Consider the following 25,602-nt stretch of genomic DNA (forward strand, 5'->3'; position numbering starts at 1 on the left):
CTCAGGAGGATGCCATACGCTCCATATAGCGACTGACAGCATCTCCCACACACATCCGCGGTGTTCTCAGATTACACGCGGCCTTGATACCCTGTGAATGGCTGATAGTGACGAGTCCCGCTCTGCACCGGGGAGGAGGTGTCTGTGTGAACTGAATGCTCTGCAGGTTGTAAGGAACAGGTTTCGGGGCAGTGTCTCTACAGGAATGTCAGGCATGTGGTTAACAAGAGGACGCAGCTTTGCTGGGAAACCTTAAGGTCTTTTGTTCGTGGCTTCCAGAGAAAGAAATTTAAAAAAAAAGTGAGAGTTCACAGAAAGTGTAAATAGTAAAAGAAGATACTTTCTCACCGTTCGCAGGTTCATCAGTTTTTTTCTCAGACTCCACAACTTTTTGCTTCGCTGCCTGAATGCAAATAAATAAAACACAATGGTGTAAATCAGTAATGGATATACAGAGCCCGGGAAAGCTGGGTGATGACATGCAGCGGTACAGTGATGGAGGCGACATTACGGGAGACGAGCGCTGAACTTCGGGGGCCATTTGCGTCTAAGGGTCATGGGTCTTCCTACTAGACCGATCTGTAAATCGACCCGAGGTCCTGGTGGGAGAACAGCCCGTATACTGTGCGTTACAAGACCCCCGACTATCAACATGCATGTCCGCAGATCGCGGTTCAGAGCCGTGCTGCAAGCTCTGCTACAGTACTAGGCGGCTCTGTGCACCCAGGCGGCCATTGTACTCGGCAGCACGAGTCATTTACCAAGGATGATGTGCTGCAGAGAACATTTATGTTTTGTGCATTCAGATTGCTCATGGGGTGGTGGGCAGCTTTAGGGTATGTGCACACGTCAGGATTCCTTGCAGAAATTTCCTGAAGAAAACCGGAAATTTTCTGCAAGAAATCCGCATTTTTTTTTTTTGCGTTTTTTTCGCATTTTGCAAGCGTAATTAGCTTGCAGAATGCTAAAGTTTTCCAAGCGATCTGTAGCATTGCTTGGAAAACTGACTGACAGGTTGGTCACACTTGTCAAACATAGTGTATGACAAGTGTGACCAACTTTTTACTATAGATGCAGCATCTATAGTAAAGGATAGAATGTTTAAAAATAATAAAAAAAATAAAAAAAATGGTTATACTCACCCTGCAGACAGCCGATCTCCTCAGCAGCGTCCGTTCCTATAGATGGTGTGTGTGTGCAGGACCTTCGATGACGTCGTGGTCACGTGAGCGGTCACGCGACCAATCACAGGACTGCGACGTCATCGCAGGTCCTTCACACAGACCATCTATAGGAACAGAACCGGCAGCATGCACCGCTGAGAGGCGGGAAGACACCGGGGCCATCAGAGGGTAAGTATATGACTTTTATTTTAATTCTTTTTTTTTTTACTAATTATATGGTGCCCAGACCGTGGAGGAGAGTCTCCTCTCCTCCACCCTGGGTACCAACTGCACATGATCTGCTTACTTCCCGCATGGTGTGCACAGCCCCAGGTGGAAAGTAAGCAGATAAATGCATTCCTAGGTGTGCGGAATCCCCGCAATTCCGCATTTTTAATGAACATGTTGCTTTTTTTTCCGCAATGCGATTTTTTCGCGGAAAAAAAGCAACATTTGCACTAGAAATGCGGAATACACTAAATAGGAGGCATATGTAAGCGTTTTTTTCGCGTTTTTATCACGTTTTTTTCGCTATAAATACGTGAAAAATACTGAACGTGTGCACATGGCCTTACACTGCAAGATGAGAAAACGAGCATTGTTAGGAACAATTCACCATAATTGCGCATTGTAAATGGACCCTAAGGGCCACCATACACATTTGACTTAATTATGTTGAACCCGCCGCCCAAACGAGCGCTCCTGTGTATGGGAGAGTCGGCTGATAGTCATCTAGTGTGTAAGGCCAGATTAAGACAGTCAGCCGATCAGACAAGTTTAAACAACTTTTATCTAATATGTATAGAGGCCTTTACAGTAGGGACCTAATAACAGAAGCAAAATGGCATTTTTTTTTTTTTTGGCTTACGTGCATTTTGCAAACGCTGCTTGGTTGGAATTTATCTTTATCAAGCGAAATGATCACAGAAAATAACCATTAGCATCATGTGGCCATTAGATGGCGCTGCAGTGTATAGCAAGTTCGGGACCTCACAAATCACACCCTGAGCCACCACTCCCAGTATCTTGCGTCTGTCCATCTCCATCACTAGCTATTGTGGCTTTGCCAATTGGGAGGAGACTTTTCTGCAAAACTGATCAGAATGCGATTCAAGGCTGGAGCGTTTTGATATCATTTTATAACATTTCACATTTGTGCTGGTTTACTGCGCTTATGTTTATTATTAATAATAAATTTATTCCGTCTTAACACATGTGACAGCTTTTTAAAAGCCTTTTCAGAGAAATATGCGTTTTCTCTTTTTTTAGCCTTATTTGGGGTAAACTGAAAAAAAAAAAAAAAAAAAAAAAAAAAGGATTTTTGGCACTCACCGCTTTAGGACGTCACATGGTTACCTGTGTCCACCAATGAAGCAATAAGGAAGGATTTTTGGTACTCACCGTAAAAATCTCTACTTCATTGGGGGACACAGGTAACCATGGGTGTATGCTGCTGTTGGAAGGCAAAAAAAAAAAAGTTAGCTTCTCAGCAGTGTACACCCACCGACTGGCACAAAACTCATCAGTTAGGCCGGGGTCACACTAGCGAGTTTTACGGACGTATGAGAGGCGCAAAAACTACGCATTGCACACGGACCAATGATTTTCTATGGGGCAGCTCCTATCTGCCGTATATTTCTCAGCTGCATTTTACAGTAGAAAATCGCAGCATGCTGTGTTTGTCAGCGTATTGCGCAAAAAATCTGGCAATGAAAGCCTATGGGGGGGGAGGGGGGCACGAGAAAAATACGGATTAGGGTACTTTCACACTTGCGTCGGTATGGGCCCGTCGCTATGTGTCGGGCGCCGACGTACGTTGTGAAAGAAATGAACAACGGGGGCAGCGGATGCAGTTTTTCAACGCATCCGCTGCCCCATTTGTAATGTCCGAGGAGGAGCACCAAAAATCCTTTATCATTTAATTAGTGATGTCAGGTAACTATGGGACTTCCTAAAGAAGTCCCAAAAGAGGGGACGGACCATCATGCTCAAATCAGGTCCGACAACGGGCAACCGCCACTTGCAACACAGTTCTTCATAGGCCGGTATCAGCCAAGGTGTAAGTATGTACCCTACAGCACCTTGGGAAGTATGAAGAGATGATCAGGTAGCAGCCTTGCAAATCTGGGTTGTGAACTGCCCAGGAGACCCCCCACTCCTGGGGAGGGATTTTTTGGGGTCTATCCTTAACTCGAGAAGCCTCCAGAATAGCTAAATAGATCCAGTGGACGATACTAGACTTGGAGGCAGGGAGTCCCTTAAGACAACACTCACGAATGAAACAAGGCATTCGAACGTCTGAAAGACGCTGTCTTAGCAGTAGAGACGCAAGGCTCGGACTAGGTCCAGCTTGTGGAAAGACCTTTCCATGGGATTGACAGGGGACGGGCAGAAGGAGGGACAATATCCTCAATGATTTAGAACGGGGAGACTTACGAAGGAATTGGTCACAAGACCACCTTGTCCTGGTGTAGGACAAGGAAGGGAAAACGGCAAGAGATGCTAATTCTGAAACCAGTCTAATAGAAGTAATTTTAACCAAAAAGGCCGACATCCAGGAGAGAAGAGAAGATGATATGTCCTGAATGGGCTCGAAGGGGGGGTTCCTGAAGAACGCTCAAGACTAAGCCAAGTTCACACGGGTCAACCAGGGGACGATATGGCAGCGCTTGGCGAGCAACACCCTGAATGAATTCTTGACCTTGTGAGTACCAAGGGACAAACCGGACTCCAACCTTGATTCTAAGAATGCCAGGATGAAAGAAAGGGAAAAGGACATGGGTGCTGTGTGACTATCCTCACACCAGCACAAAAAGGCCTTCCAGGTCCAGTGATAAATGCATGAGGATGAAGGTCTCCTTGCCCGATCATGGTCTGTATGACCTAGGGCGAGAAACCGTGATCTCTCAGGACTGAAGCCTCAACGGACATACATTAAATTGAGGGACTGAGAATTCTGATGGAAGAGGGGACTCTGGTCTAGTCGGTCTGGGAGTTTCCAAGATACATCTGTGAGTAGGTTGACTAATGCTGGGTACCATGCTCTGCTGGGCCAGTCTGGAGCCACTAGGATGACTGGAACACCTTCCGTCCCAATTTTCTTGACAAGTCTGGGCATCAAGGGAAGAGGTGTAAAAACGTACGTAAGTTGAAACGGAGACCAGAGAGTGACCAGGACATCGTAACAGACTGCCAGGGGGTCGTGAGACCAGCCCACAAAACCAGGGACCTTGTGATTGATCTGACACGCCATCAGATCGACATCGGGAATACCGCACCTTTCACAGATCTGACCAAACAAAGAAGTGTTGAGAGACCTTTCATCCGAAAAAAGACCCTGGCAACTTAGGAAGTCAGTGGTCCAGTTGTCCAGGGTGGAATATGCAACGCTGATATTGCTGGCACGTGTCGCTCAGACCAAGTTAGAATCTGTGAGACCGCAGACATGACAAACTTGCTGTGTGTCTTGTCCTAGTGGTTTATGTATGTCACAGCCGTGGCAATGTTGTATTTAATGTGAACTGGTCACTCCGCTAGAAGATCCTGCCAGTGGAGAAGAGAGGTAGATGGTCTGATCTCCAGAAGGTTGATGGGAAGGGAGGTTTCCCAAGGGTTCCAGCAACCCTGGACTGTGTGACAAAGGAAGACATCCCCCATCTGAGGAGACCGATGTCCGTTGTGACAACTTGCCAGAGAAAGGGAAGTTTTTTACCCTGCTGAATGGAAGGGGAGAGACTCCACCATGCCAGAGACCGCCTCACTAGAAGAGGCAGAAGTGTGGGATGATCCAGAGACTAGATCCTTTTGTCCCAAGCTGACCGGAGGGCCAGTGTGGAACTGTGCGAAAGGGATGGTTTCCATTGCGGCAATCATCTGTCTTAGAACGCTCATGCAGAGTCGAAGAGAGATTGGGAATGGGTGACTTAGAGCATCCCCGGGTGGAATGCAGAAATGTTTGACTTGGCAAGGGCCTCGATCTGGAAGTGGAGTCCTTGAGAAAGGAGCCATCAGGAAGCGGACAGGTGAGGCAGAGGATACTGCCCATTTGCCGAGGAGAACAGGACCAAAAGGCAGTTGGATATCCTGTATCCTCCTACCTGGGAAGCGCTTTTCCCGGTGTTCCCACTGTTTCGTAAAGATTCCCAGTAACTGTCGACCATATCCTGCAGTTTGGAAGTTTGATCCTTGTCAGGATCAAAACCTAATCGGAAATCAAGGTCGCACCCAAGGCTTACCTCAGGGGAAGAGAAGTCAGACACAGAGCATCCTGGAGGATGTAGAAGGAGAACCAGATGAGGTACTGGAGTGGGTGCTTCTTGGACCTCATCCTTGTCCTGCCATGCTGAGGGTGATGAATGGGTGCCTGTGATTCGCCTGGAGAAGGTAGCACTGGTTATGGCTGACGGGTTAGGTAAAGGACCTGCATCAGGGATTGGGGTACCTTGGTTAGGTCAATTACTGATTGAGGAGAGGGTGTGCTTCCATACTGGGGGGCAGAGGGCTTCTTATAGCCTTGTATGGTGGAAAGGGTGCAGTCTGGGCAGAATGCTGAGGCCTGACCTGTTGGCCACTTCTGTTTGCAGAGGGCACAGGCGTAGTGGATAATAGTGGGGGAGGGACAGGAGGGAGACTCCCCAGGTCTGGGCATATGTAGAGGCTGTACAGGAAGTTGTGTGTGTACCTGTTGGAGAGAAGGCCATTCCTGTGGGAACGACACTGCAAAAGCTGCAGTTGGAGCTGCAAAATCACTGAGCCAAAGAGAAAGAAGGGGCTTAGATTGGCGAGCTGAAAAAGCCCAGCTGTGGAAGAAAAAGACAAGTGCCCCCATAATAATAATAATCTTTATTTTTATAAGAGTGTGCATGAACCGACCGGCAGTGTAGAGGATGAGCAAAGCGCTCCCATTGGCCAGAGAGAGCATACGGGAACCCTCGTGCGTTGATTGACTGGCGCGCACAAGGTAGGGTGCATACAGAGGAAGTGGAGTTAAGTTTTTGTCAGATGTCAGCTCTTAAGGTACCGTCGCACTGAGCGACGCTGCAGCGATACCGACAACGATCCGGATCGCTGCAACGTCGCTGTTTGGTCGCTGGAGAGCTGTCACACAGACAGCTCTCCAGCGACCAACTATGCCGGTAACCAGGGTAAACATCGGGTTACTAAGCGCAGGGCCGCGCTTAGTAACCCGATGTTTACCCTGGTTACCAGCGTAAAAGTAAAAAAAAAAACAAACACTACATACTTACCTTCCGCTGTCTGTCCCTCGGCGCTCTGCTTTCCTGCACTGACTGAGCACAGCGGCCGGAAAGCACAGCGATGACGTCACCGCTCTGCTTTCCGGCCGCTGTGCTTACACAGGGCAGAGAAGCAGAGTGCCGAGGGACAGACAGCGGAAGGTAAGTATGTAGTGTTTGTTTGTTTTTTACTTTTACGCTGGTAACCAGGGTAAACATCGGGTTACTAAGCGCGGCCCTGCGCTTAGTAACCCGATGTTTACCCTGGTTACCAGCGAAGACATCGCTGAATCGGCGTCACACACGCCGATTCAGAGATGTCAGCAGGAAGTCCAGCGACGAAATAAAGTGCTGGACTTTCTGCAGCGACCAACGACATCACAGCAGGATTCTGATCGCTGCTGTGTGTCAAACTGAATGATATCGCTAGCCAGGACGCTGCAACGTCACGGATCGCTAGCGATATCGTTCAGTGTGACGGTACCTTTAGGAAAGACTGCGCGATGTAAGGGGAAATAGCTGGAACATCCATAATCCCTATAAGTTCCACCCCACCACCTTGAAGAGTATCTATGGAGAAGGGAGGGACGGTACCAGTATGGTCAAGGTCCAAACTCCCTCACCTCAATCCAGAGGACAGCATCAGGAGCCCCCAGGTGAGGAGGAGGGGGTTTGCACTATGTAATCACCGACCGGTGACGTCCTTGATGTGCTCGATCTCTCAAGGGCTCTTCATGGCGGTGCCCACGTAGTCTCCAGACAAAAGCGGGACTCCTCACTGAAGGGTACAAACCTCCGTGCCAGTCTCCATTGCAGTCTTGTTTTGCTGCATAATAGCCTGACAAATCAGTGCTGTGAGACCAGACGTCCATTTTGTAGCCCAATGTTGTGAAGATGTCTTCTGATGGTTTGTGTAGACACAGACCCCTTTCTCATCATGATACTCATGCTACTATGGAGCAGCCTGCGTGGCCTAAACGTGCTGCCACGGCATCTCCGGACTTGTCTCCATCGAGCACATCGGGGATGTCACTGGCCGGGAATTGAAAAGATGCTGCCGGCAGCGGATCGTGCTGTAGCTCTAACTCAGGCTGACACTAGCCTAAAACGGAGCTGCCTCGTGTCTGAGAAGAGGGCATAGCCAACCCTTTCACCTAGCGTATACCCACAGTACAGTGTTTAAATGAAGAGCGAGAATGGGTTCCTTCTTTCATCTTAATGCATTATATAGGCGGCACGGTGGCTCAGTGGTTAGCACTGTAAGGGGGCTCAGTGGTTAGCACTGTTGCTTTGCACCGCTGGGAAACTTGTGTGTTCCTAGGTTTCCTCCAGAGGCTCCGGTTTCTTCCCACATGCCAAAGATAATGGTAACAGCGATGACAATGTCTGTAAAGTGCTATGGAATAGGATAGAGATATATAAGCAAGCAAAATAAATAACAGTTATACCCTTGGAAGACTGGGGCAGCGATGGCGGGTGTTTGGATGGGCACACAGCACCTTCATGGCTTTCGGTGAGCAGAAGCCAATGGGATAAATTGGTTGTGAAGGATTTAAAGTTCATGTTTAATTCCGCATATGTATCACCCTCCTCATCGTTACGGCACGGGCAGCCGGATCTATTTCAGTAGGGCTATGGTTCCTACCCTTCCCCCGCCTCACACTTCTGATAAGTGGTTTATAGCCCGGCACTTTCTACAGCTGCTGGTTTGCTAAAAGCAGATGGTAAATGGCTCTTCAGTATACAGAGCCCATGGATGTATGCAGGGAAATTGCTGTGACAGCAATTCCATAATATTTCAGTGAACATGTTTTAACCCTTTGCTCAATCGAAGCGACTACATCTTATTGTGGATGGGTCAAACTTAACTTAAGGACAATTGTGCCGATGAGCGGCCATTTATCCATACATTACCGGAAATAATCCCTAAAAACCTCCAGGTCTCCCCGTTAGAGTAGGGTAAATCGGGAAGCAGGGAGCTACACAAAGTGGTTTTACTGCAGGAGGAGCAGACTGACCGTCTCCAGACTGACCGTCTCCGACCCAGGAATGTTAAAGGACTGGTTGTGCAGTTGTGGGGGGGGGGGGGGGGGGATTCCGATGCATCAAAGCGACCTCGGTCATGCGGGGGTCACACAAATCACCCATTTACTGTCACACTTAACAAGTCAACAAAATACCTTGGGTTTCTTTTCTAGATCAGCTTCTGTCTTTGGACCAAGTAAGTGCAGAACCTGCGGTGGGGAATGAAAGGTTGGAGGTTAATAGCCGGCAGGTCATCGGAAGCTCTGAGAAAGCAGCAGGGAAAGCAGAGCAGAGGTGAAATCCACCTCTCACCGCATGCAAAGTTATTCTAAGCAATTGTGCCGCAGACACTAATTATAGTCCAAATCATTGACCCCCCCAGAATCCCGGGGTACAGAATGGGAGGCAATAGGAATAGTCCCCAATGCTGGAATGGTATGAAAGTGCTGGCCGGAGCTGGGAAGGAGAGAGGGGCAACTCAGGACTACTATGGACGATCACTGCAAAGACCCTCGTTTTATTGGATGCAGTGTAAAGCTGGCCATGGCCATACACATACAATGACTGGTTTCCCTACATACAATAATAAGTGCATACTCTACTATAGGGAATAACAGGCTGCAATGCACATTGGATGCCGCTTATCAGGAATTGTAAAAACCCATTATGATGACCGGGGGTCTGGCTGTTGAGACCCCATCTATGTTGAGAACATAGAGCTCAAAGTCCCCTGTGTGAAGAAATAGTGACCACGTGTGACGGACAGTCCTGCAGACAGGGAACAGTGGTTGCACATGCTCTATTGACACAGGAGACTGAGGCACCCTCTCAGGATCAGTGGGGGTCCCAGCAGTCAGACCCGCTAGCGATGATACATTCTGTGGATAGATGATAATGTTTTGTAATGGCATTACCCCCCTTACCTGCATGTCTACTTCATTCTTAATGATTTTTCCATCGGCCCACTTCAGTCTGTTCCTTGCCTCCCCTGCAAAAAAAAAAAAAAAGAACACGAGATGGATTAGATGATGGAACTACATTTATCGAAGTCTCACGTCTAAAAGGGTGCGACAACCCCAAATAAAGGGCACCCAAACCCACCAATTGAGCGTGAGCTCGTATGCTACGGGGCCTCCTGACTGATTGACAACCACCAGGAGGATATCACCACATAGTCAAAGACAAAAGCGTAGCGACACACTGTGCGCGCCAAACACTGAATTTAGGAAATTTAAACGGCATTACTGACATATAGACTAGATTTAATAAATTCCAATACTTAGTGCACAAATTGGCCAATTCATGTGTGCCCCCCAGCCATGACAAGGTGACCTTTCTCTGATGGGACCCTAAGGCCATGTGCACACGTTCATGTTTTTTCGCGCTAAAAATGCTATAAAAACTCATTAAAAACGCATACATTATGCATTCTATCATTTAGAATGCATTCTGCATGTTTTGTGCACATGGATGCGTTTTTTCCGCGAAAAAAACGCATCGCGGTAAAAAAATGAGCATGTTCATTATTTTTGCGGATTTTCTGCGTTTTTCCCGCAATTCTATGCATTTGGGAAAAAACGCACAAAAAAAAAAAAAAAAAAATTCGCATCAAAAAACATATCAAAATCGCCGTAAAAACGCATGCGGATTTCTGGCAGAAATGTCCGTATTTTGTCAGGAAAATTTCTGCAAGAAATCCTGACGTGTGCACACAGCCTTACTCTTGCTATCAGACTTATCTCTCTTGGGCTAAAAGTTGCTGATGGGAGGAAGAGTGCTCAGCAATTGCAAATATGAAGGCCATCCCCTGCCGCGGCACTCTCTGGTTGTACATGCTGCAGTCACAGGCGACTGAACCTGTCCACGCTTGTTTCTTTCTGTCAGGAAGTGCTGGACATTGTGGCATACAATTTGAGGTGGTGACAGCCTCCATATTTAACTGTTCTTAATTAGTGTTGGATCCTACATACCCTATAAATTTGCAGGCCTTTGGCTCCTGCTGAGACGTGTATGACAGAATTAGGGCATCAACAAAACCGCGCCTTGTCGTGGCTGGTGGGCTCATATGGATTGGCCGATCTGCACATTATGGACCTCTATTTTATAATTATCTTCTACATGGCAGGAATTCAGTCTACATTGCCTATATTCAGAGTTTGCACACAGCGTCTGCTGCACTTTGTTTCTTATTTACTGCAGTTACAGCTGCTAGAAACCTAGTCACATTTTCTTCATTCTGTTCGGAGGTGCAGATCAGCAGTTTTACACTGGTCACTTACTGGGCTTCTTGCTGTAGCTTAAACAAATCACAGTTTTACCTGTTGCAGCCTCGCTATTCATCTCATTGATGAACTCCTTCTATCCCCACAAAAAAACAACTGATTGGTGTAAGAAAGGAGACAAGCTCTATAATCCTGCCATGCCAGCAATTACCACCAACAGCACTCCCAGAGATGACTGTACCAAAACTACAGGAAGCAGCCAAATAATAACAACGATGGAATCAGGAGCTCTGTCACTATTTTTGTCTGCCCTCAAACTAGGAAGTAAAAACCTGGAAGAGAGTCCCTTTAAAGCTGTAAAAAGGACTCACCCATTAGTAAACCCATGTTAAAACGATAGCGCTCGGCCAACAGCTGCTCTTTATATTTCTGTATAACCGCTTCAACCTGCAAATTCAGAGGGAACAAAATCACTATACAGACCAAAGCAAGGGATGTAGGGTATTTCAGCTCTTTAGCCAGCAGAATAGTGAGCGCAGCTCTGGAGTAGAATACAGGAAGTGAGGATCAGTACAGGATCAGTAATGTAATAATAATTTTTTTAATAATAATTTTTTTGTATTTATATTTATATAGCGCCAACATATTCCGCAGCGCTTTACAAATTCTAGAGGGGACTTGTACAGACAATAGACATTACAGCATAACAGAAATACAGTTCAAAATAGATACCAGGAGGAGTGAGGGCCCTGCTGCTCGCAAGCTTACAAACTAGGAGGAAAAGGGGAGACACGAGAGGTGGATGGTAACAATGTAATGTATGTACCTAGTGACTGCACCAGCAGAATAGTGAGTGCAGCTCTGGATAATAATACAAGTAACTCCAGATCAGTAATGTAATCTATGTACACAGTGACTGCACCAGCAGAATAGTGAGTGCAGCTCTGGAGTATAAGGCTATGTTCACACTTTGCGGATTCCACTGCGGATTTTTCCGCAGCAGAATTCCAAAATCCGCAGTGAAAACCCGTCGCGGTTTTTACTGCGGATTTATTGCGGTTTTTACTGCGGTTTCTTCTGCGGATTTTCATCTGCAGTTTCCTATTGGAGCTGGTGAAAATCCTCAGAAAAGAAGTGACATGCTGCGGAATGTAATCCGCAGCGTTTCCGCGCGGATTTTTCCAAAGCATGTGCACAGCGTTTTTTGTTTCCCATAGGTTTACATTGTAATGTAAACTCATGGGAAACTGCTGCGGATCCGCTGCGGTCAAATCCACTGCGGATCCGCAGCAAAATCCGCAAAGTGTGAACATAGCCTAATACAGGAGGTAACTCAGGATCAGTAATGTAATGTATGTACACAGTGACTGCACCAGCAGAATAGCGAGTGCAGCTCTGAAGTATAATACAGGATGTAAATCAGGATCAGTAATGTAATGTATGCACACAGTGACTGCACCAGCAGAATAGTGAGTGCAGCTCTGAAGTATAATACAGGATGTAAATCAGGATCAGTAATGTAATGTATGCACACAGTGACTGCACCAGCAGAATAGTGAGTGCAGCTCTGGAGTATAATACAGGATGTAACTCAGGATCAGTAATGTAATGTATGCACACAGTGACTGCACCAGCAGAATAGTGAGTGCAGCTCTGGAGTATAATACAGGGTAAAGGTACCTTCACACATAACGATATCGTTAATGATATCGTTGCAATATCACGCTTTTTGTGACGTAGCAACGATCCCGCTAACTATATCTTTATGTGTGACAGCGACCAACGATCAGGCCCCTGCTGGACCTTTTTTTTGGTCACTGATCACCCGCTGTCATCGCTGGATCGGCGTGTGTGACGCCGATCTAGCGATGTGTTCACCTGTAACCAGGGTAAACATCGGGTTACTAAGTGCAGGGCCGTGCTTAGTAACCCGATAATTACCCTGGTTACCATTGTAAAAGTTTTTTTGTTTTTTTTTTTTAAAACTACATACTCACATTCCGATGTCTGTCACGTCCCCTGGCGTCAGCTTCCCTGCACTGTGTCAGCGCCGGCCGGCCGTAAAGCAGAGCACAGCGGTGACGTCACCGCTGTGCTCTGCTTTACGGCCGGCGCTGACACAGTGCAGGGAAGCTGATGCCAGGGGACGTGACAGACATCGGAATGTAAGTATGTAGTGTGTTTGTGTTTTTTACTTTTACAATGGTAACCAGGGTAAATATCGGGTTACTAACCGCGGCCCTGCACTTAGTAACCCGATGTTTACCCTGGTTACCCGGGGACTTCGGCATCGTTGGTCGCTGGAGAGCTGTCTGTGTGACAGCTCCCCAGCGACCACACAACGACTTACCAACGATCACGGCCAGGTCGTATCGCTGGTCGTGATCGTTGGTAAATCGTTTAGTGTAACCGTACCTTAAGACATGTAACAGATTTACGCTGAACTCATTCTTGCAGAAAGCCAGATCATGAAATTACTCACAGCTTCTTCTATCTGCTCTGGTGTCACAGTAACCCCAACTCCACATTCTCGTTCAAAATCAGCATTATCGATGGGGTCCACGGGATGACCCTTCACATATTCCAATGCGGCTGGAGATCACAAGCAAGGAGGGGGATAAGATGTTGGTACAAAATTAACAAGAAAAGCATAGAGCAAACTACTGCGCAGGGGAGAATGAGATGTGCAGGTAATTAAATTAGGACAGGGAGCTGGATGCGCACACGTCGTCATCCTATCTGGGCCCAATTTAATTTTTATCACACTTAGAGGTTTAATAAAATGTTTTCGGAGATTTTTGATTTTTTTTTTTTTTTTTTTACATCTCAGAGGACAAAAAGACAAGGACTCATGAGTATCCTGAGATGAACCTACACAAAAGTCAGGAGCATGGAATACAAATAGATTGGGCCGAGACTTCTTAAAAAAGGGTTCTCTGGCACTTCTCACTTCCGCCCCTGGAGGTTAGTGACGCTAATGACATTTACGAGGCTGTGAGCACGTTCAGGCGGGATCGAGCATCCTAATGAATGTAACAGGTGCAAACGACAGAGCCGCTCACCTCCAAGTGTGGACGTGAGCGGAGCCAGAGACCCCCTTTAACATCGCAGAGAGTCCAACCAATGGACAAAAGAGGCATTGAGCAAAACCAGAAAAACAGAGCAGATTTACTAACACGGTCTAACATTTAGACAGTAAAGACTAGACAATGTTTCCCTTTCCCTCCCTTCTTCCAAAAGCCAAAACCTTTTTATTTTTCCATCTATATAACATAAGACGGCCTGTACTTTTGTAGGATTTGTCGTTTTCAGCAACACTGTCCATTCATCCTTATAAATGTACAAAAAAAAAAAACACGAAAAATGAGGTGAAAAGGAGAAAATAAATTGACATTCCAACTTTGTATTTAAAGAAAAAAAAGAAGTGGTTTAAATACAAAAAAAAACATACCCTTCTTAAACCCGTAACTTATTTATTATTACATTGATGGAGATGTGAGGGCTTGTTTTTTTGTTTGTTTTTTTAGCGAGGAGCACTTCAGTTTTCATTGGTATCATTTTGGTGTACATAAAAGGCTTTGATCACTTTCATTGCATTTTCCAACTACCCAAAAAAAAAAAAATCTGCATTTCTGTTTCGATTGTGTTTTTTGTTTTAAATATTTGTACAGTGTTTACCACAAATATATATTTTTTTTTCTGAGAGATCAGACTTCATTTTTTTTTTTTAATATATATAAAAATGGGGGTGGAAGGACGAGGTTGGAGGACACCTAAAACTGGGATCAGAGAAAGCAGCGATCACTGCTACCCTGCGCCAGCTCCATACCCTGCGCCAGCTCCATACCCTGCGCCAGCTCCATACCCTGCGCCAGCTCCATACCCTGCGCCAGCTCCATACCCTGCATTCAACTTTTGTGGCGACATCTGGAAGCGGTTCAATTACACCAGATTTATCAAGGTGGTTACTGCTGGAGGATACATAATTTTCTAACGTTTTTACACCACCTACTAGTTGGCATATTTATGTCCCCAAGTATCAGCAAATTATTGAGCAACTTCAATACACTTTTGGCACACTGGATTACAGGCGCTTGCAGTTTACCAGCACTAGCGCTTCGTGCCCATTGTAAGGCCGCCACAGACTCGCCCTGTATTTAACATACAGGAGAATTACCATTCAGCTGCAGATCAGTGGAGATTTTCTTATTGATGACGTATCCGACAAGAAACCCCAGTCTCCTGGTGTCCTTGAGGCGAGTGGACACATTGTAGATGAGAGTACCGATGACTTTGTCGATGGATTGTCCCAACACGGCCTGGGCCTAAAAATCAAGAAAGGGTCCTTATTGGTCAAGAAAACATCACCTTTACCGGAGTAGCAGGATGTATTGCTATATGTACCATTCAGAGCACCATGACTTCTGAGTGATACTCCATGGTGGTCTTCACCCACGACCAACACTGAAGCCAGATGGATTTCTAGTATTTTGTGCAGCTGTGTAAGGGTTAATTCTGTGTAGAGGGGGCTGTAACCAGAGAATCGTCCCCCTGACATGTTGGGAATAGTTCACCGTGTGCCGCTGACGTCACTGGACGGCTCTGGTTTTGCGCTGGTGATTGAACGCTGCAGCCGGAGCGGTGCAGTAAGAAAACCGATGCTACACAACCATGTAGAATTAAATCCTCCTGAGATTGATGGGAATCAGAACTATACCCAGTGTACCCGTATACTGAGGAGGCTACTGATCCCTGGTGCTGCTGAAGGGGCACAGACCCGATCACATAACCAGACAAGGATTGTCCCGTCCGGAGCCTTGTGACTTCGCTGTGCTTCTACCGACCAGTAAGCCACCATGGAGCTGCCCCGAGGCCACGATCGGTGATGTGGTGCAGTTACATGGCAGCAGGGACACCACATACAGGGAGGATTTCCACATTCAGGCTGCATGATGCACACGTGAATTTTTTTCTTTGTGCATGTGAGATGGGGATGGGAGCGGAAAGGAAATTACCCATCATTAACTTAACCGGTTCTGTAAAATCCTCGTGTGGTGAAACCTCCAGGACTGTGGCCGGTAAGTATCACATCTCCTGCAGATGATGGATCTCACGATAACTGCACTCCCTGTCCCCCCACTTTGGAGAAGAGTGGGTCCTACAGTATTACACAACCAACTCTGCTCATTTACGCAGTGAATAGTGATGCAGAAAGTCCAAACGGACCCTACAAGGAGAAAACATGGCTGCCATTTTAGCAGAACCAGCGCCGCCCCCGGTCCTTGGGTTGCGTCTGATATTACAGCTCTGCTCCGTTGAAGTCAAAGGTGCAAAATAATAATACCACTCACAACCCATGCACAAAGGAGGCGCTGTTATTTGGAATAAAGTGGCATGTTTCCCTAACCCCTTCAATATTTCACCAGTAGAAGGAAGCGACATGTCACCAGGCTAAAAGCAGAAGAACAATCCCCGAAGCGACAGACGTCATTTACTGGAAACCACGTGAAGGTCTCTATGTTCTCGCTTTGGTGATGCGACTAGACGTGAACATTTTTGCAATTCCCCTGCGAGCGTCAACAACAGCGAGGTGTTTGTACCAACCAACGAATTCCTTCACGCCTATTGTGTGCTGGGAGCCAGATGCACCATTAAGGGGTCTTCAGGCTATTTACACTTCGGGGTACAGGGCCACTGCAGAGTTGGCATTTGTTGGCCACTTGCAAAATTACTGTGCACCTGTCATATTAAAGCAGAAAGCATGCAAAATACCTGACGAGCGGCCAGCCTGTGCCAACACCAGTGCCCCCCCATAAGGCCAGGGATAGCCCCTCCAATGGTCGCCTACTACTGCGCCTTCCAATTGCAGAAAATTTTTTAAGGGTTTACCAGGATTATAAACACACGGATACTTTTCTCCCATATGAAACACAACCTGCAAACCAGGGAGGCGCTGTCTCTGGAAGGAAGCAGCCATGTTTTTCTAATCCTCCATAACCCATTAATAACCATTTCTCCTGATAAGTGGGGGTCCCGTGCAGCTACCCTCTGCGCTAACACTGGCTGGATTCTCAGGACACGTAGCCCCAAGACATGGGAGCAGGGCCGATATCTCCGGCCTCCACATCATATAGATGGTAGTTATCCGTGTCATACAGAGCGGTGACAAAGTTCTGGAAAAGTAAACCCCGGCTCACCCGCATCTTGTGTCGTCAGACCTAATTATATTACACAACGCATCGACAGCAGGGGCCGCAGAACCAGTTCTGCAGCAGCCGAACCTACACCCCAGCCCCAACGCCCTTCACCTTTAGCTCAGGCGTTTGGCCAAATTGATTAATCCAGTACACAGCTTAGATACAGGTCTATGTGTCGCCATAGTTACAGACAACAAACTAAACACTTGTATGGACTGATCCTGCAGAGATGTGCTACTCGTAAGGCCCCGAAAACGAATATCGACTCAACCCCAATCAGCAAGTTCCCAGTCAACATTGGGAGAGTCCAGTCACTCCAATCATTCCAACCACAAGGGGCCACATTCATTCAGGGCTGATCCCGCTGTTCTTCAGACCATTTCTGGTACCGACTCACGGATTCCAGATCACGATTCATTGACAGGGCGCTGAGAATTTACAGGACCTGCGACAGGAGTCATGAAATCAGAGGCTCTCCGGGGAAGTTGGGAGTTGTAATTGTTCCACAACTTTAAAAAGATTTTCTAATTTTGGAAAACCTCCATTTGCAATCTGCCATTACATAAAACAAACAACTTCACTCCCCCTCCCCGGGTCCAGTCTGAGTCTCCGCTGCTGCTCCCAGTGTCTGATATTGGCTGCAAAGTCGACAGCACTGCAGCAAATCAGCGGCTCATCATGTCAACTTGGACAGAGCCGCTGAGCTCAGTGATTAGTCGACAGCGCTGCAGCCAATCGCTGAGCTCAGCGATTGGCTGCAGCGCTGTCGACTAGACATGAGCGGATCTTGTGAGATCCAATTTCCCTCATTTTTCCTGGTACACTCAAATAACAGCAAAAATATTCTCTAACTGAATGTTCTTTATTACAATATTTTTAGACCCCCAAGCAGATAACGTAGGATGTAATAAGATCTAATGCTCCCCTCGCCGGTCGACCCTCTGACACCACATCTTTGGTTTCCTCGCTATAGGCCTAGACTTCCAGCTGCAACCAGACCTCGAATGTCCCTGCACGTTAGAATGCCGTGGAGTTGTGATATCATGACGTATGTCACGACAAACAGTGACCTTTGGGGCCTGGTCATAACTGGAAGCCCTGGCCTATAGTGTCGAGGCCGGAGATGCACCGCACAGGAGTGGAAAGAAGAGGACCAGACAGATGAGCGGCGAGGCGAGTATTAGTTTTGCTTTTTATTTCCAAATGGCGGCCAGGATTTTGCTGAGTTCACAAGGAGAGAAGTACAACAAATCCGCATTCTGGATCTCAGTACAATTCGATTAGACTTCAATTTCACTCACATTCATCCAACTCCACGTGATGTCAGTGCTGCAGCCAAAACACAGAGACCCCCCACAGAGACTCAGCATTGGACCTGGGGAGGAGGATTCCTGCCCCATTTGTTATTTTGGAGTCTACTTTCTTAGGCTGCCGTCACACTATCAGTATTTGGTCAGTATTTTACATCATTATTTGTAGCCAAAATCAGGAGTGGAACAATATGAGGAAAAGTATAATAGAAACATATGCACCACTTCTGTATTTATCACCCACTCCTGGTTTTGGCTACAAATATGGATGTAAAATACTGACCAAATACTGCTAGTGTGACGGCGGCCTTAACAGTAGAAAACCTGTCTTGCAGAGGAGGCAATCATGTGGGGCCAGGGCGGAGCGTGCCCCACCTGACGCGAGGCCGGGAGGGCGGAGCGTGCCCCACCTGACGCGAGGCCGGGAGGGCGGAGCGTGCCCCACCTGACACGAGGCCGGAGCGTGCCCCACCTGACGCGAGGCCGGGAGGGCGGAGCGTGCCCCACCTGACGCGAGGGCGGGAGGGCGGAGCGTTCCCCACCTGACGCGAGGGCGGAGCGTGCCCCACCTGACGCGAGGGCGGAGCGTGCCCCACCTGACGCGAGGGCGGAGCGTGCCCCACCTGACGCGAGGGCGGAGCGTGCCCCACCTGACGCGAGGCCGGGAGGGCGGAGCGTTCCCCACCTGACGCGAGGGCGGAGCGTTCCCCACCTGACGCGAGGGCGGAGCGTTCCCCACCTGACGCGAGGGCGGAGCGTTCCCCACCTGACGCGAGGGCGGAGCGTGCCCCACCTGACGCGAGGGCGGAGCGTGCCCCACCTGACGCGAGGGCGGAGCGTGCCCCACCTGACGCGAGGGCGGAGCGTGCCCCACCTGACGCGAGGGCGGAGAGTGCCCCACCTGACATAAGGCCGAAGGCCGGAGCGTGCCCCACCTGAGGCGAGGCCGGAGCGTGCCCCACCTGAGGCGAGGCCGGAGCGTTCCCCACCTGACGCGAGGGCGGAGCGTGCCCCACCTGACGCGAGGGCGGAGCGTGCCCCACCTGACGCGAGGGCGGAGCGTGCCCCACCTGACGCGAGGGCGGAGCGTGCCCCACCTGACGCGAGGGCGGAGAGTGCCCCACCTGACATAAGGCCGAAGGCCGGAGCGTGCCCCACCTGAGGCGAGGCCGGAGCGTGCCCCACCTGAGGCGAGGCCGGAGCGTGCCCCACCTGAGGCGAGGCCGGAGCGTGCCCCACCTGAGGCGAGGCCGGAGCGTGCCCCACCTGAGGCGAGGTCGGAGCGTGCCCCACCTGACGCAAGGCCGGGAGGGCGAAGCGTGCCCCATCTGACGCAAGGCCGGAGTTCAGAGCGTGACCCACCTGACGCAAGGCTGCTCATTATTGCAACAGACAGAGCAAAGTGCCACATGAAGCAATAGAGGTATGGTCGAAAGCAGAAGTGAAACACTCAGGGGTACGCAGCTCTGCTGCAGAGTAATGTAAAATTACATCATCATCCATCTGCTCCATTTATACAGTCAAACCCATGAGAACTACAACTCCCAACATGTACAAACCACAATCATCTTCCTGGGAATTGTATTTCTGCAGTGGCTGCAGACTCATAGACAACAATGCAGAATCTGGGACCGTTTGCGTGCTGTAACCATGGAGACACATAGGCCTGCATAGGAGCTGTACACACATCTGAATTGGCAGATTATGGCGCATGCCGGATCATCGGAATTTTGGGTTTCGGTTTTTCTAGTACTAGTCTGTAACCGGAAGAGGTGAGCGCGTGTCAGGAGGAAATGAGGGGAACTAATGACAGAATAGAACACAGCCCGAGCTGCTCATACCTGGAGCACGGCTTCCCGCAGCACCGCGCTGAGCGCCTCATTCTTCAGGGTCTCCTTCGCCTTTTGCTCACTGAGACCGATAGACGTGAACAGAGACACCGTATCGGCCGCCATGTTGGAACCGGGAGAAAGAGAGAGAGGGCAAAGCCACCAATCGCGTGCAAGCACGGGCCACATCACGCACAGCCAGCCAATAGAATACAAGAGCTAGCAGGATGAACTGACCAATGGTGGTGCGCGGGTGCTCACTGCATAGGGGGTTAGCCAATGATTTGACAGGATGATGGTGAAGTAGGCGTGTCCAGGGTTGCATCAGACGGACAGTGAGTAGCAGGACCGCGCTGCGCACACGTGGGTGATGGAGCTGCTGCTGCTCTGCGCCATGTGGCGGCTGGAAGGCCGGGAAATAAGAGACTAAAATACATAGTGGATGCTTTCCTGAAACGGAAAGTACTTGCAAGCAGCATAATACAAAGAATAGCAGGTTTACCCAGAATCCTTTGCAGTAGGCGGAGCTATGCAAATCATCTCTTTCCACCCCTGTCTAATCCACAGCGCTTGGAACCGCCAAGCGTGCAATGCTGCGGATTAGTTTCTAAATTTACACAGCCAACCAATTCCTACCTGTGGACACGTGTTTCGGGCTTTAGGCCCTCATCAGCACAGGGCTGGAATTGGTTGGCTGTATGGAGTGGGGCTCGGTGAGCAAGCGATACATATATGCTAGCCACCTTAGGGAGAAAGGTGGCTAGCATGTAGATAAAATACATGAACATTCTGGAGGTCTACTGCATGACTCTAGAATATAATGCACGTCACTCTGTAACCACGAGGTGCTCGGAGAGGGACACCACTCCCTTATAACGTACAACTCAAAAAAATCCGGCACTCGAAATTGTCTCCAAATAAGATTTATTCCAGTGCAATTGTAATTGGCCGGAGAAAGGATTATTAAATGCGATATACTATGAAATGGTGAAACTAACTGCAGATTTGGTGAGTGTGGTCTGGGCTGTATTTTTGCAGGATCCGTTTTTTTGTACAAATATTATAACCTGGTGCCGTTATTGTCCAGGTCGGTACAGTAAGGTGACACTGAAACGTGTAGAGCTTGAGGAGACGGCAATCCGAGGTAAAAACCGACGCTTTTCTGGCGAGTCACTCATCGTTACCATGGTTACACCAGAAACGAGTCGGTTTTACATCCCTTATTTGTCGTTTTAATGCAGATTAAAGAATGATTGACTTTAATTTTCCTCAGATTGCCGTCTCTTCCCCCTGGTTGGCTGCGCTGCAGCAGCCGGAGACATGGCGCCATCCTTCAGTCCGACCCTCCTGTCTGCTTTTGTACTAGCACCATCACGCTCCTTCACCCACTGCTTATTATCCTGTGAAAAAAGATACAAATCGCTTTGTGTTGCCAAAAATTATGTCTGAGACCCATAACTTAATTTTTCTTTTTTACACTCGAACCAGGCCAGACGTAAAAGGAGAACCAAGATGGCAGTGTAATAACTAAAGTCTGATGGGCCCCAGTGCAAAATTTGGACATGAGCCCCCACCTGCATGCTGACCAGATGTATGGGTCCCCCATCATGGGCCCCTTTCTGGTTTCTATGTCTCCCATCCTGTGCCCCTTCCTGGTGTCTATATCCCCATCCTGGGCCCCTTCCTGGTGTCTGTCCCCATCCTGGGCCCCTTTCTGGTGTCTATGTCCCCCATCCTGGGCCCCTTTCTGGTGTCTATGTCCCCCATCATGGGCCCCTTTCTGGTTTCTATGTCTCCCATCCTGGGCCCCTTCCTGGTGTATATATCCCCAACCTGGGCCCCTTCCTGGTGTCTATGTCCCCTATCCTGGGCCCCTTCCTGGTGTCTATGTCCCCCATCCTGGGCCCCTTCCTGGTATCTCTGTGCTCCATCCTGGGCCCCTTCCTGGTGTCTATATCCCCATCCTGGGCCCCTTCCTGGTATCTCTGTGCTCCATCCTGGGCCCCTTCCTGGTATCTCTGTGCTCCATCCTGGGCCCCTTCCTGGTGTCTATATCCCCATCCTGGGCCCCTTCCTGGTGTCTATGTCCCCCAACCTGGGCCCCTTCCTGGTGTCTATATCCCCATCCTGGGCCCCTTCCTGGTGTCTATGTCCCCATCCTGGGCCCCTTCCTGGTGTCTATGTCCCCATCCTGGGCCCCTTCCTGGTATATCTGTGCTCCATCCTGGGCCCCTTCCTGGTGTCTATGTCCCCCATCCTGGGCCCCTTCCTGGTGTCTATGTCCCCCATCCTGGGCCCCTTCCTGGTGTCTATATCCCCATCCTGGGCCCCTTCCTGGTGTCTATATCCCCATCCTGGGCCCCTTCCTGGTGTCTATGTCCCCCATCCTGGGCCCCTTCCTGGTGTCTATGTCCCCCAACCTGGGCCCCTTCCTGGTGTCTATGTCCCCCAACCTGGGCCCCTTCCTGAGGTCTATTTCCCCCATCCTGGGCCCCTTCCTGGTGTCTGTCCCCCATCCTTGTCCCCTTGGTATATTGTCCCTCAACCTGCGCCCTTTCCAGTAATAACATTTCCGGTTCCATTCCAGCACATTAAAGGTAAATCCTGGACTTTATAAAAAGCAAAAAATGTACCTAAGCACTAACAGGCAGGTGATTGCAAGTTACCTGCTTGCTGTGCGCGGCGGCATTCTTCCCTGGCACAGAGCGGTTACAGACAAGCTCCTGCTGGCGATTCAGAAGCCTCTTCTGATTCGACGTGACGTGACTTCCAACGTCATTCTGATTGACAGCCAGCTCCTCCAATCAGGTAGTGGGGATCCGGCTTAGGTCGGAAGTCCCACTCTGTCAACAGAGCGGAATGGAAAAGAAGCCTGCACTCTGTAGACGTTATGTCAGCAGAGACTTCTGAATCCGTGGCTGGAGCGATCTATAACCGCTTTGTGCCGGAGAAGAACGGCGCCGTGCACAACAGGCAGGTAAGCTGCAATTACCGCCTGTTAGTGCTTAGGTACATTCATTGTTCTTTGCAAAGTCCTGGAAACCCCTTCAAGAAAAAATAAATAATTCTTCTATAGCCGACGCAGGAGAAGGCAACTGATTTCGGCTTGCCCAACATGGTGCATGACGTCACTACCATGTTCTACCTGTGGCGGGTACGTCAACATCTGTTTCTGTCCTCTGGCTGGCGGCTTGTATTGCAGTGCAGGGAGCCGGTGGGTCTCTGCACCTCAATACATTTCAGGTGGGTGTGCATCTGAGGAAGGAGGCCACCCTCCCGTCCTGCTGGAGAATGACATTTCCATCTCCTAATAGCATGTCAGCAGAGGGAAGCATGAAGTGCTCTAAAATGTCCTGGTAGACGGCTGCGCTTACTTTGTTCTTGATAAAACACAGTGAACTGACACCAGCAGATGACATGGCTCCCAAACCATCACTCATCGAAATCAAGGTCCCAGAGTCTGGAGGAAGAGTGGAGAGGTCACAATCCAAGCTGCTGGAGGTCTAGTGTGAAGTCTCCACAATCAGTGATGGTTTGGGGAGCCAAAGTACCGTAACTATTTGGCTTTAGTCAAAAATATGGTGGAGATAACTATCAAAATGTCTGATAGGGAAGGGGGTAATAGTCATCATGAACTCTGAGGATTACAGGAAATGTTTTATGAATTTTCAACATACAAAAAATTGTCTACTAATCCCACATTATCATTTAAAGCCAAAGTGGACAGAATTATAAACAGTGGATACACCGTGGGAGTCTTGACCAAGAAACAAGCGGAATTTTGGGAGGCTTCACGCATAAGTGTTCACTGGCAGAACCTATTACCAAGACTATGGGTCTCATGGGTGAAACACTCTTGTTTTGGGCAGTGCATGCAATATGGGCAATACAGGGTGTGAAACCTCAAAAAAATCTGCTTGTTTTTTGGTAATCTCCGCCATATTTTTTAGTTCTTGTAATGCCAATAGTTACTTTTTGAACGGTTATTTTTGTAAACTTCTTACCGCTATTATATTTTTTTCAATGATTTGAGCTCTCATTCTACAGTTTCTTGAAATCTGTCCATACATTCTGATCTGGACTGGATTGGGTAAAAGAATGGATTTTTGATCTTTAAATTACGTGACTGATTTTTTTACGTCTTCAGGTTTGTTATCACTTGAAATTAATTCCTGTAAAGTTAAGAGAGAAATTTATTCTTGGAAATCCAATCTATGAAACTAATTTTTATTGGATGTAATGGGTAGTAGAATGGGTATAAAACTAGTAGGTTGTTCCACCCAGAAATGTTCTCTGATGGTAAGATTACGGATCAATTTGTTTAGTTCAAAAATTGTGGCAAATTTTGATCAGGAACATTATTCAAACCATATGATAAAACTTCCAACTGATCCTTAGTAAATGTTTTGGATCATAAATTCAAAACACTATTTGCCATCATCCCATTGTGTAGAGGATTGCTTTCTATGCTTGCGCCCTGTTTCTGTTAGGGTACCGTCACACAGTGCCATTTTGATCGCTACGACGGCACGATTCGTGACGCTCCATCGTCGCTCGATTATCGCTCCAGCATCGTAGACTGCGGTCACACTTCGCAATGCACGGCGCTGGAGCGATAATTTCATGACGTATTTGCGATGTAGAAGTCATATGGGACAGTCGTACGGTCATGTCACACAAGACAATTCAGAGCACATTTTGCATAATCTGTGCGTGACGTTGTTCACGAGGGGCGTGTTGTGCTGCTAGCTAAAGTGTGCTGATAGGCCATAGGTTATGTGCACACAATTGGTTGGAAAATTTGTCACCTGAGCGCTATTGTTCCCGACGCCACCTCACAGCTTTCAAAATTTCCTTTCTTCACTTTGTACTTGGACACTTGGTGGACCTGGACGGCGGATTTTGTATTTCCCAGACTATTCCACGCTTTGCACCGCAGCTTCGAGGTATGTAAAACCGCTTGGGCGTGGTGGATGGAACGCTGTATGGTCGGCATGAGCGCTTCGTTCCGCCGCTGAAGCAAAGCGGATGGTACGCTGTTGTGACTGGTGGGCTAGAGCGTGGCACATGGAACGATGTATGGCCGGCATGAGCGCTTCGTTCCACCGCTGAAGCGAAGCAGATGGTACGCTGTTGTGACTGGTGGGCTAGAGCGTTGCAGATGGAACGATGTATGGTCGGCATGAGCACTTCGTTCCGCCGCTGAAGCGAAGCGGATGGTACGCTGTTGTGGTTAGGGTGTGGCAGATGGAACAATGTGTGGTCAGCATGAGCGCTTTGTGCCGCCGCTGTAGTGAAGCGGGTGGTACGCTGTTGTGGCTTATGGTGGGCTAGGGCGTGGCAGATGGAACAATGTATGGTCGGCATGAGCGCTTCGTGCCGCCGCTGAAGCGAAGCGGATGGTACACTGTTAAAAGTAGTGTTTAAAGTACTCTTTGTCAAACGTCTAACTTTTTTTTTTTTTTTGTTATTTTTCAGATGTCTAATCGCGTTGAATTTATCCGTGATTTCATAGAGATCTACCAGTCTTTTCCCTGCCTCTGGAAGATTAAATCTCCAGAGTATTGCAACAGGGAAAAGAGGAAGGAGGGATATTCGAAGCTCATTGAATTTTACCATCTC

At 48.4% G+C, this 25,602-nt stretch overlaps 1 protein-coding gene across 1 annotated transcript in view; it reads right to left on the reverse strand.

The window, feature by feature from the left end:
- QARS1 (glutaminyl-tRNA synthetase 1) overlaps nucleotides 1-20,151 on the reverse strand; it is a 56,460-nt gene extending 36,309 nt beyond the window's left edge. The window contains exons 1-7 of the mRNA XM_069736365.1: nucleotides 19,993-20,151; nucleotides 14,822-14,969; nucleotides 13,127-13,236; nucleotides 11,016-11,091; nucleotides 9,346-9,410; nucleotides 8,578-8,631; nucleotides 349-403 (exon numbers count right to left, since the gene is read on the reverse strand). Of these exons, the coding sequence (XP_069592466.1) occupies nucleotides 349-403; nucleotides 8,578-8,631; nucleotides 9,346-9,410; nucleotides 11,016-11,091; nucleotides 13,127-13,236; nucleotides 14,822-14,969; nucleotides 19,993-20,106 (622 nt within the window). The 5' untranslated portion in view covers nucleotides 20,107-20,151. The remainder of the gene's footprint in view (nucleotides 1-348; nucleotides 404-8,577; nucleotides 8,632-9,345; nucleotides 9,411-11,015; nucleotides 11,092-13,126; nucleotides 13,237-14,821; nucleotides 14,970-19,992) is intronic.
- Between the last annotated feature and the right edge of the window lie 5,451 nt (nucleotides 20,152-25,602).

Source organism: Ranitomeya imitator, chromosome 8 (assembly GCF_032444005.1).
Source record: "Ranitomeya imitator isolate aRanImi1 chromosome 8, aRanImi1.pri, whole genome shotgun sequence".
In the NCBI taxonomy this organism is placed as follows: Eukaryota; Metazoa; Chordata; class Amphibia; order Anura; family Dendrobatidae; genus Ranitomeya; species Ranitomeya imitator.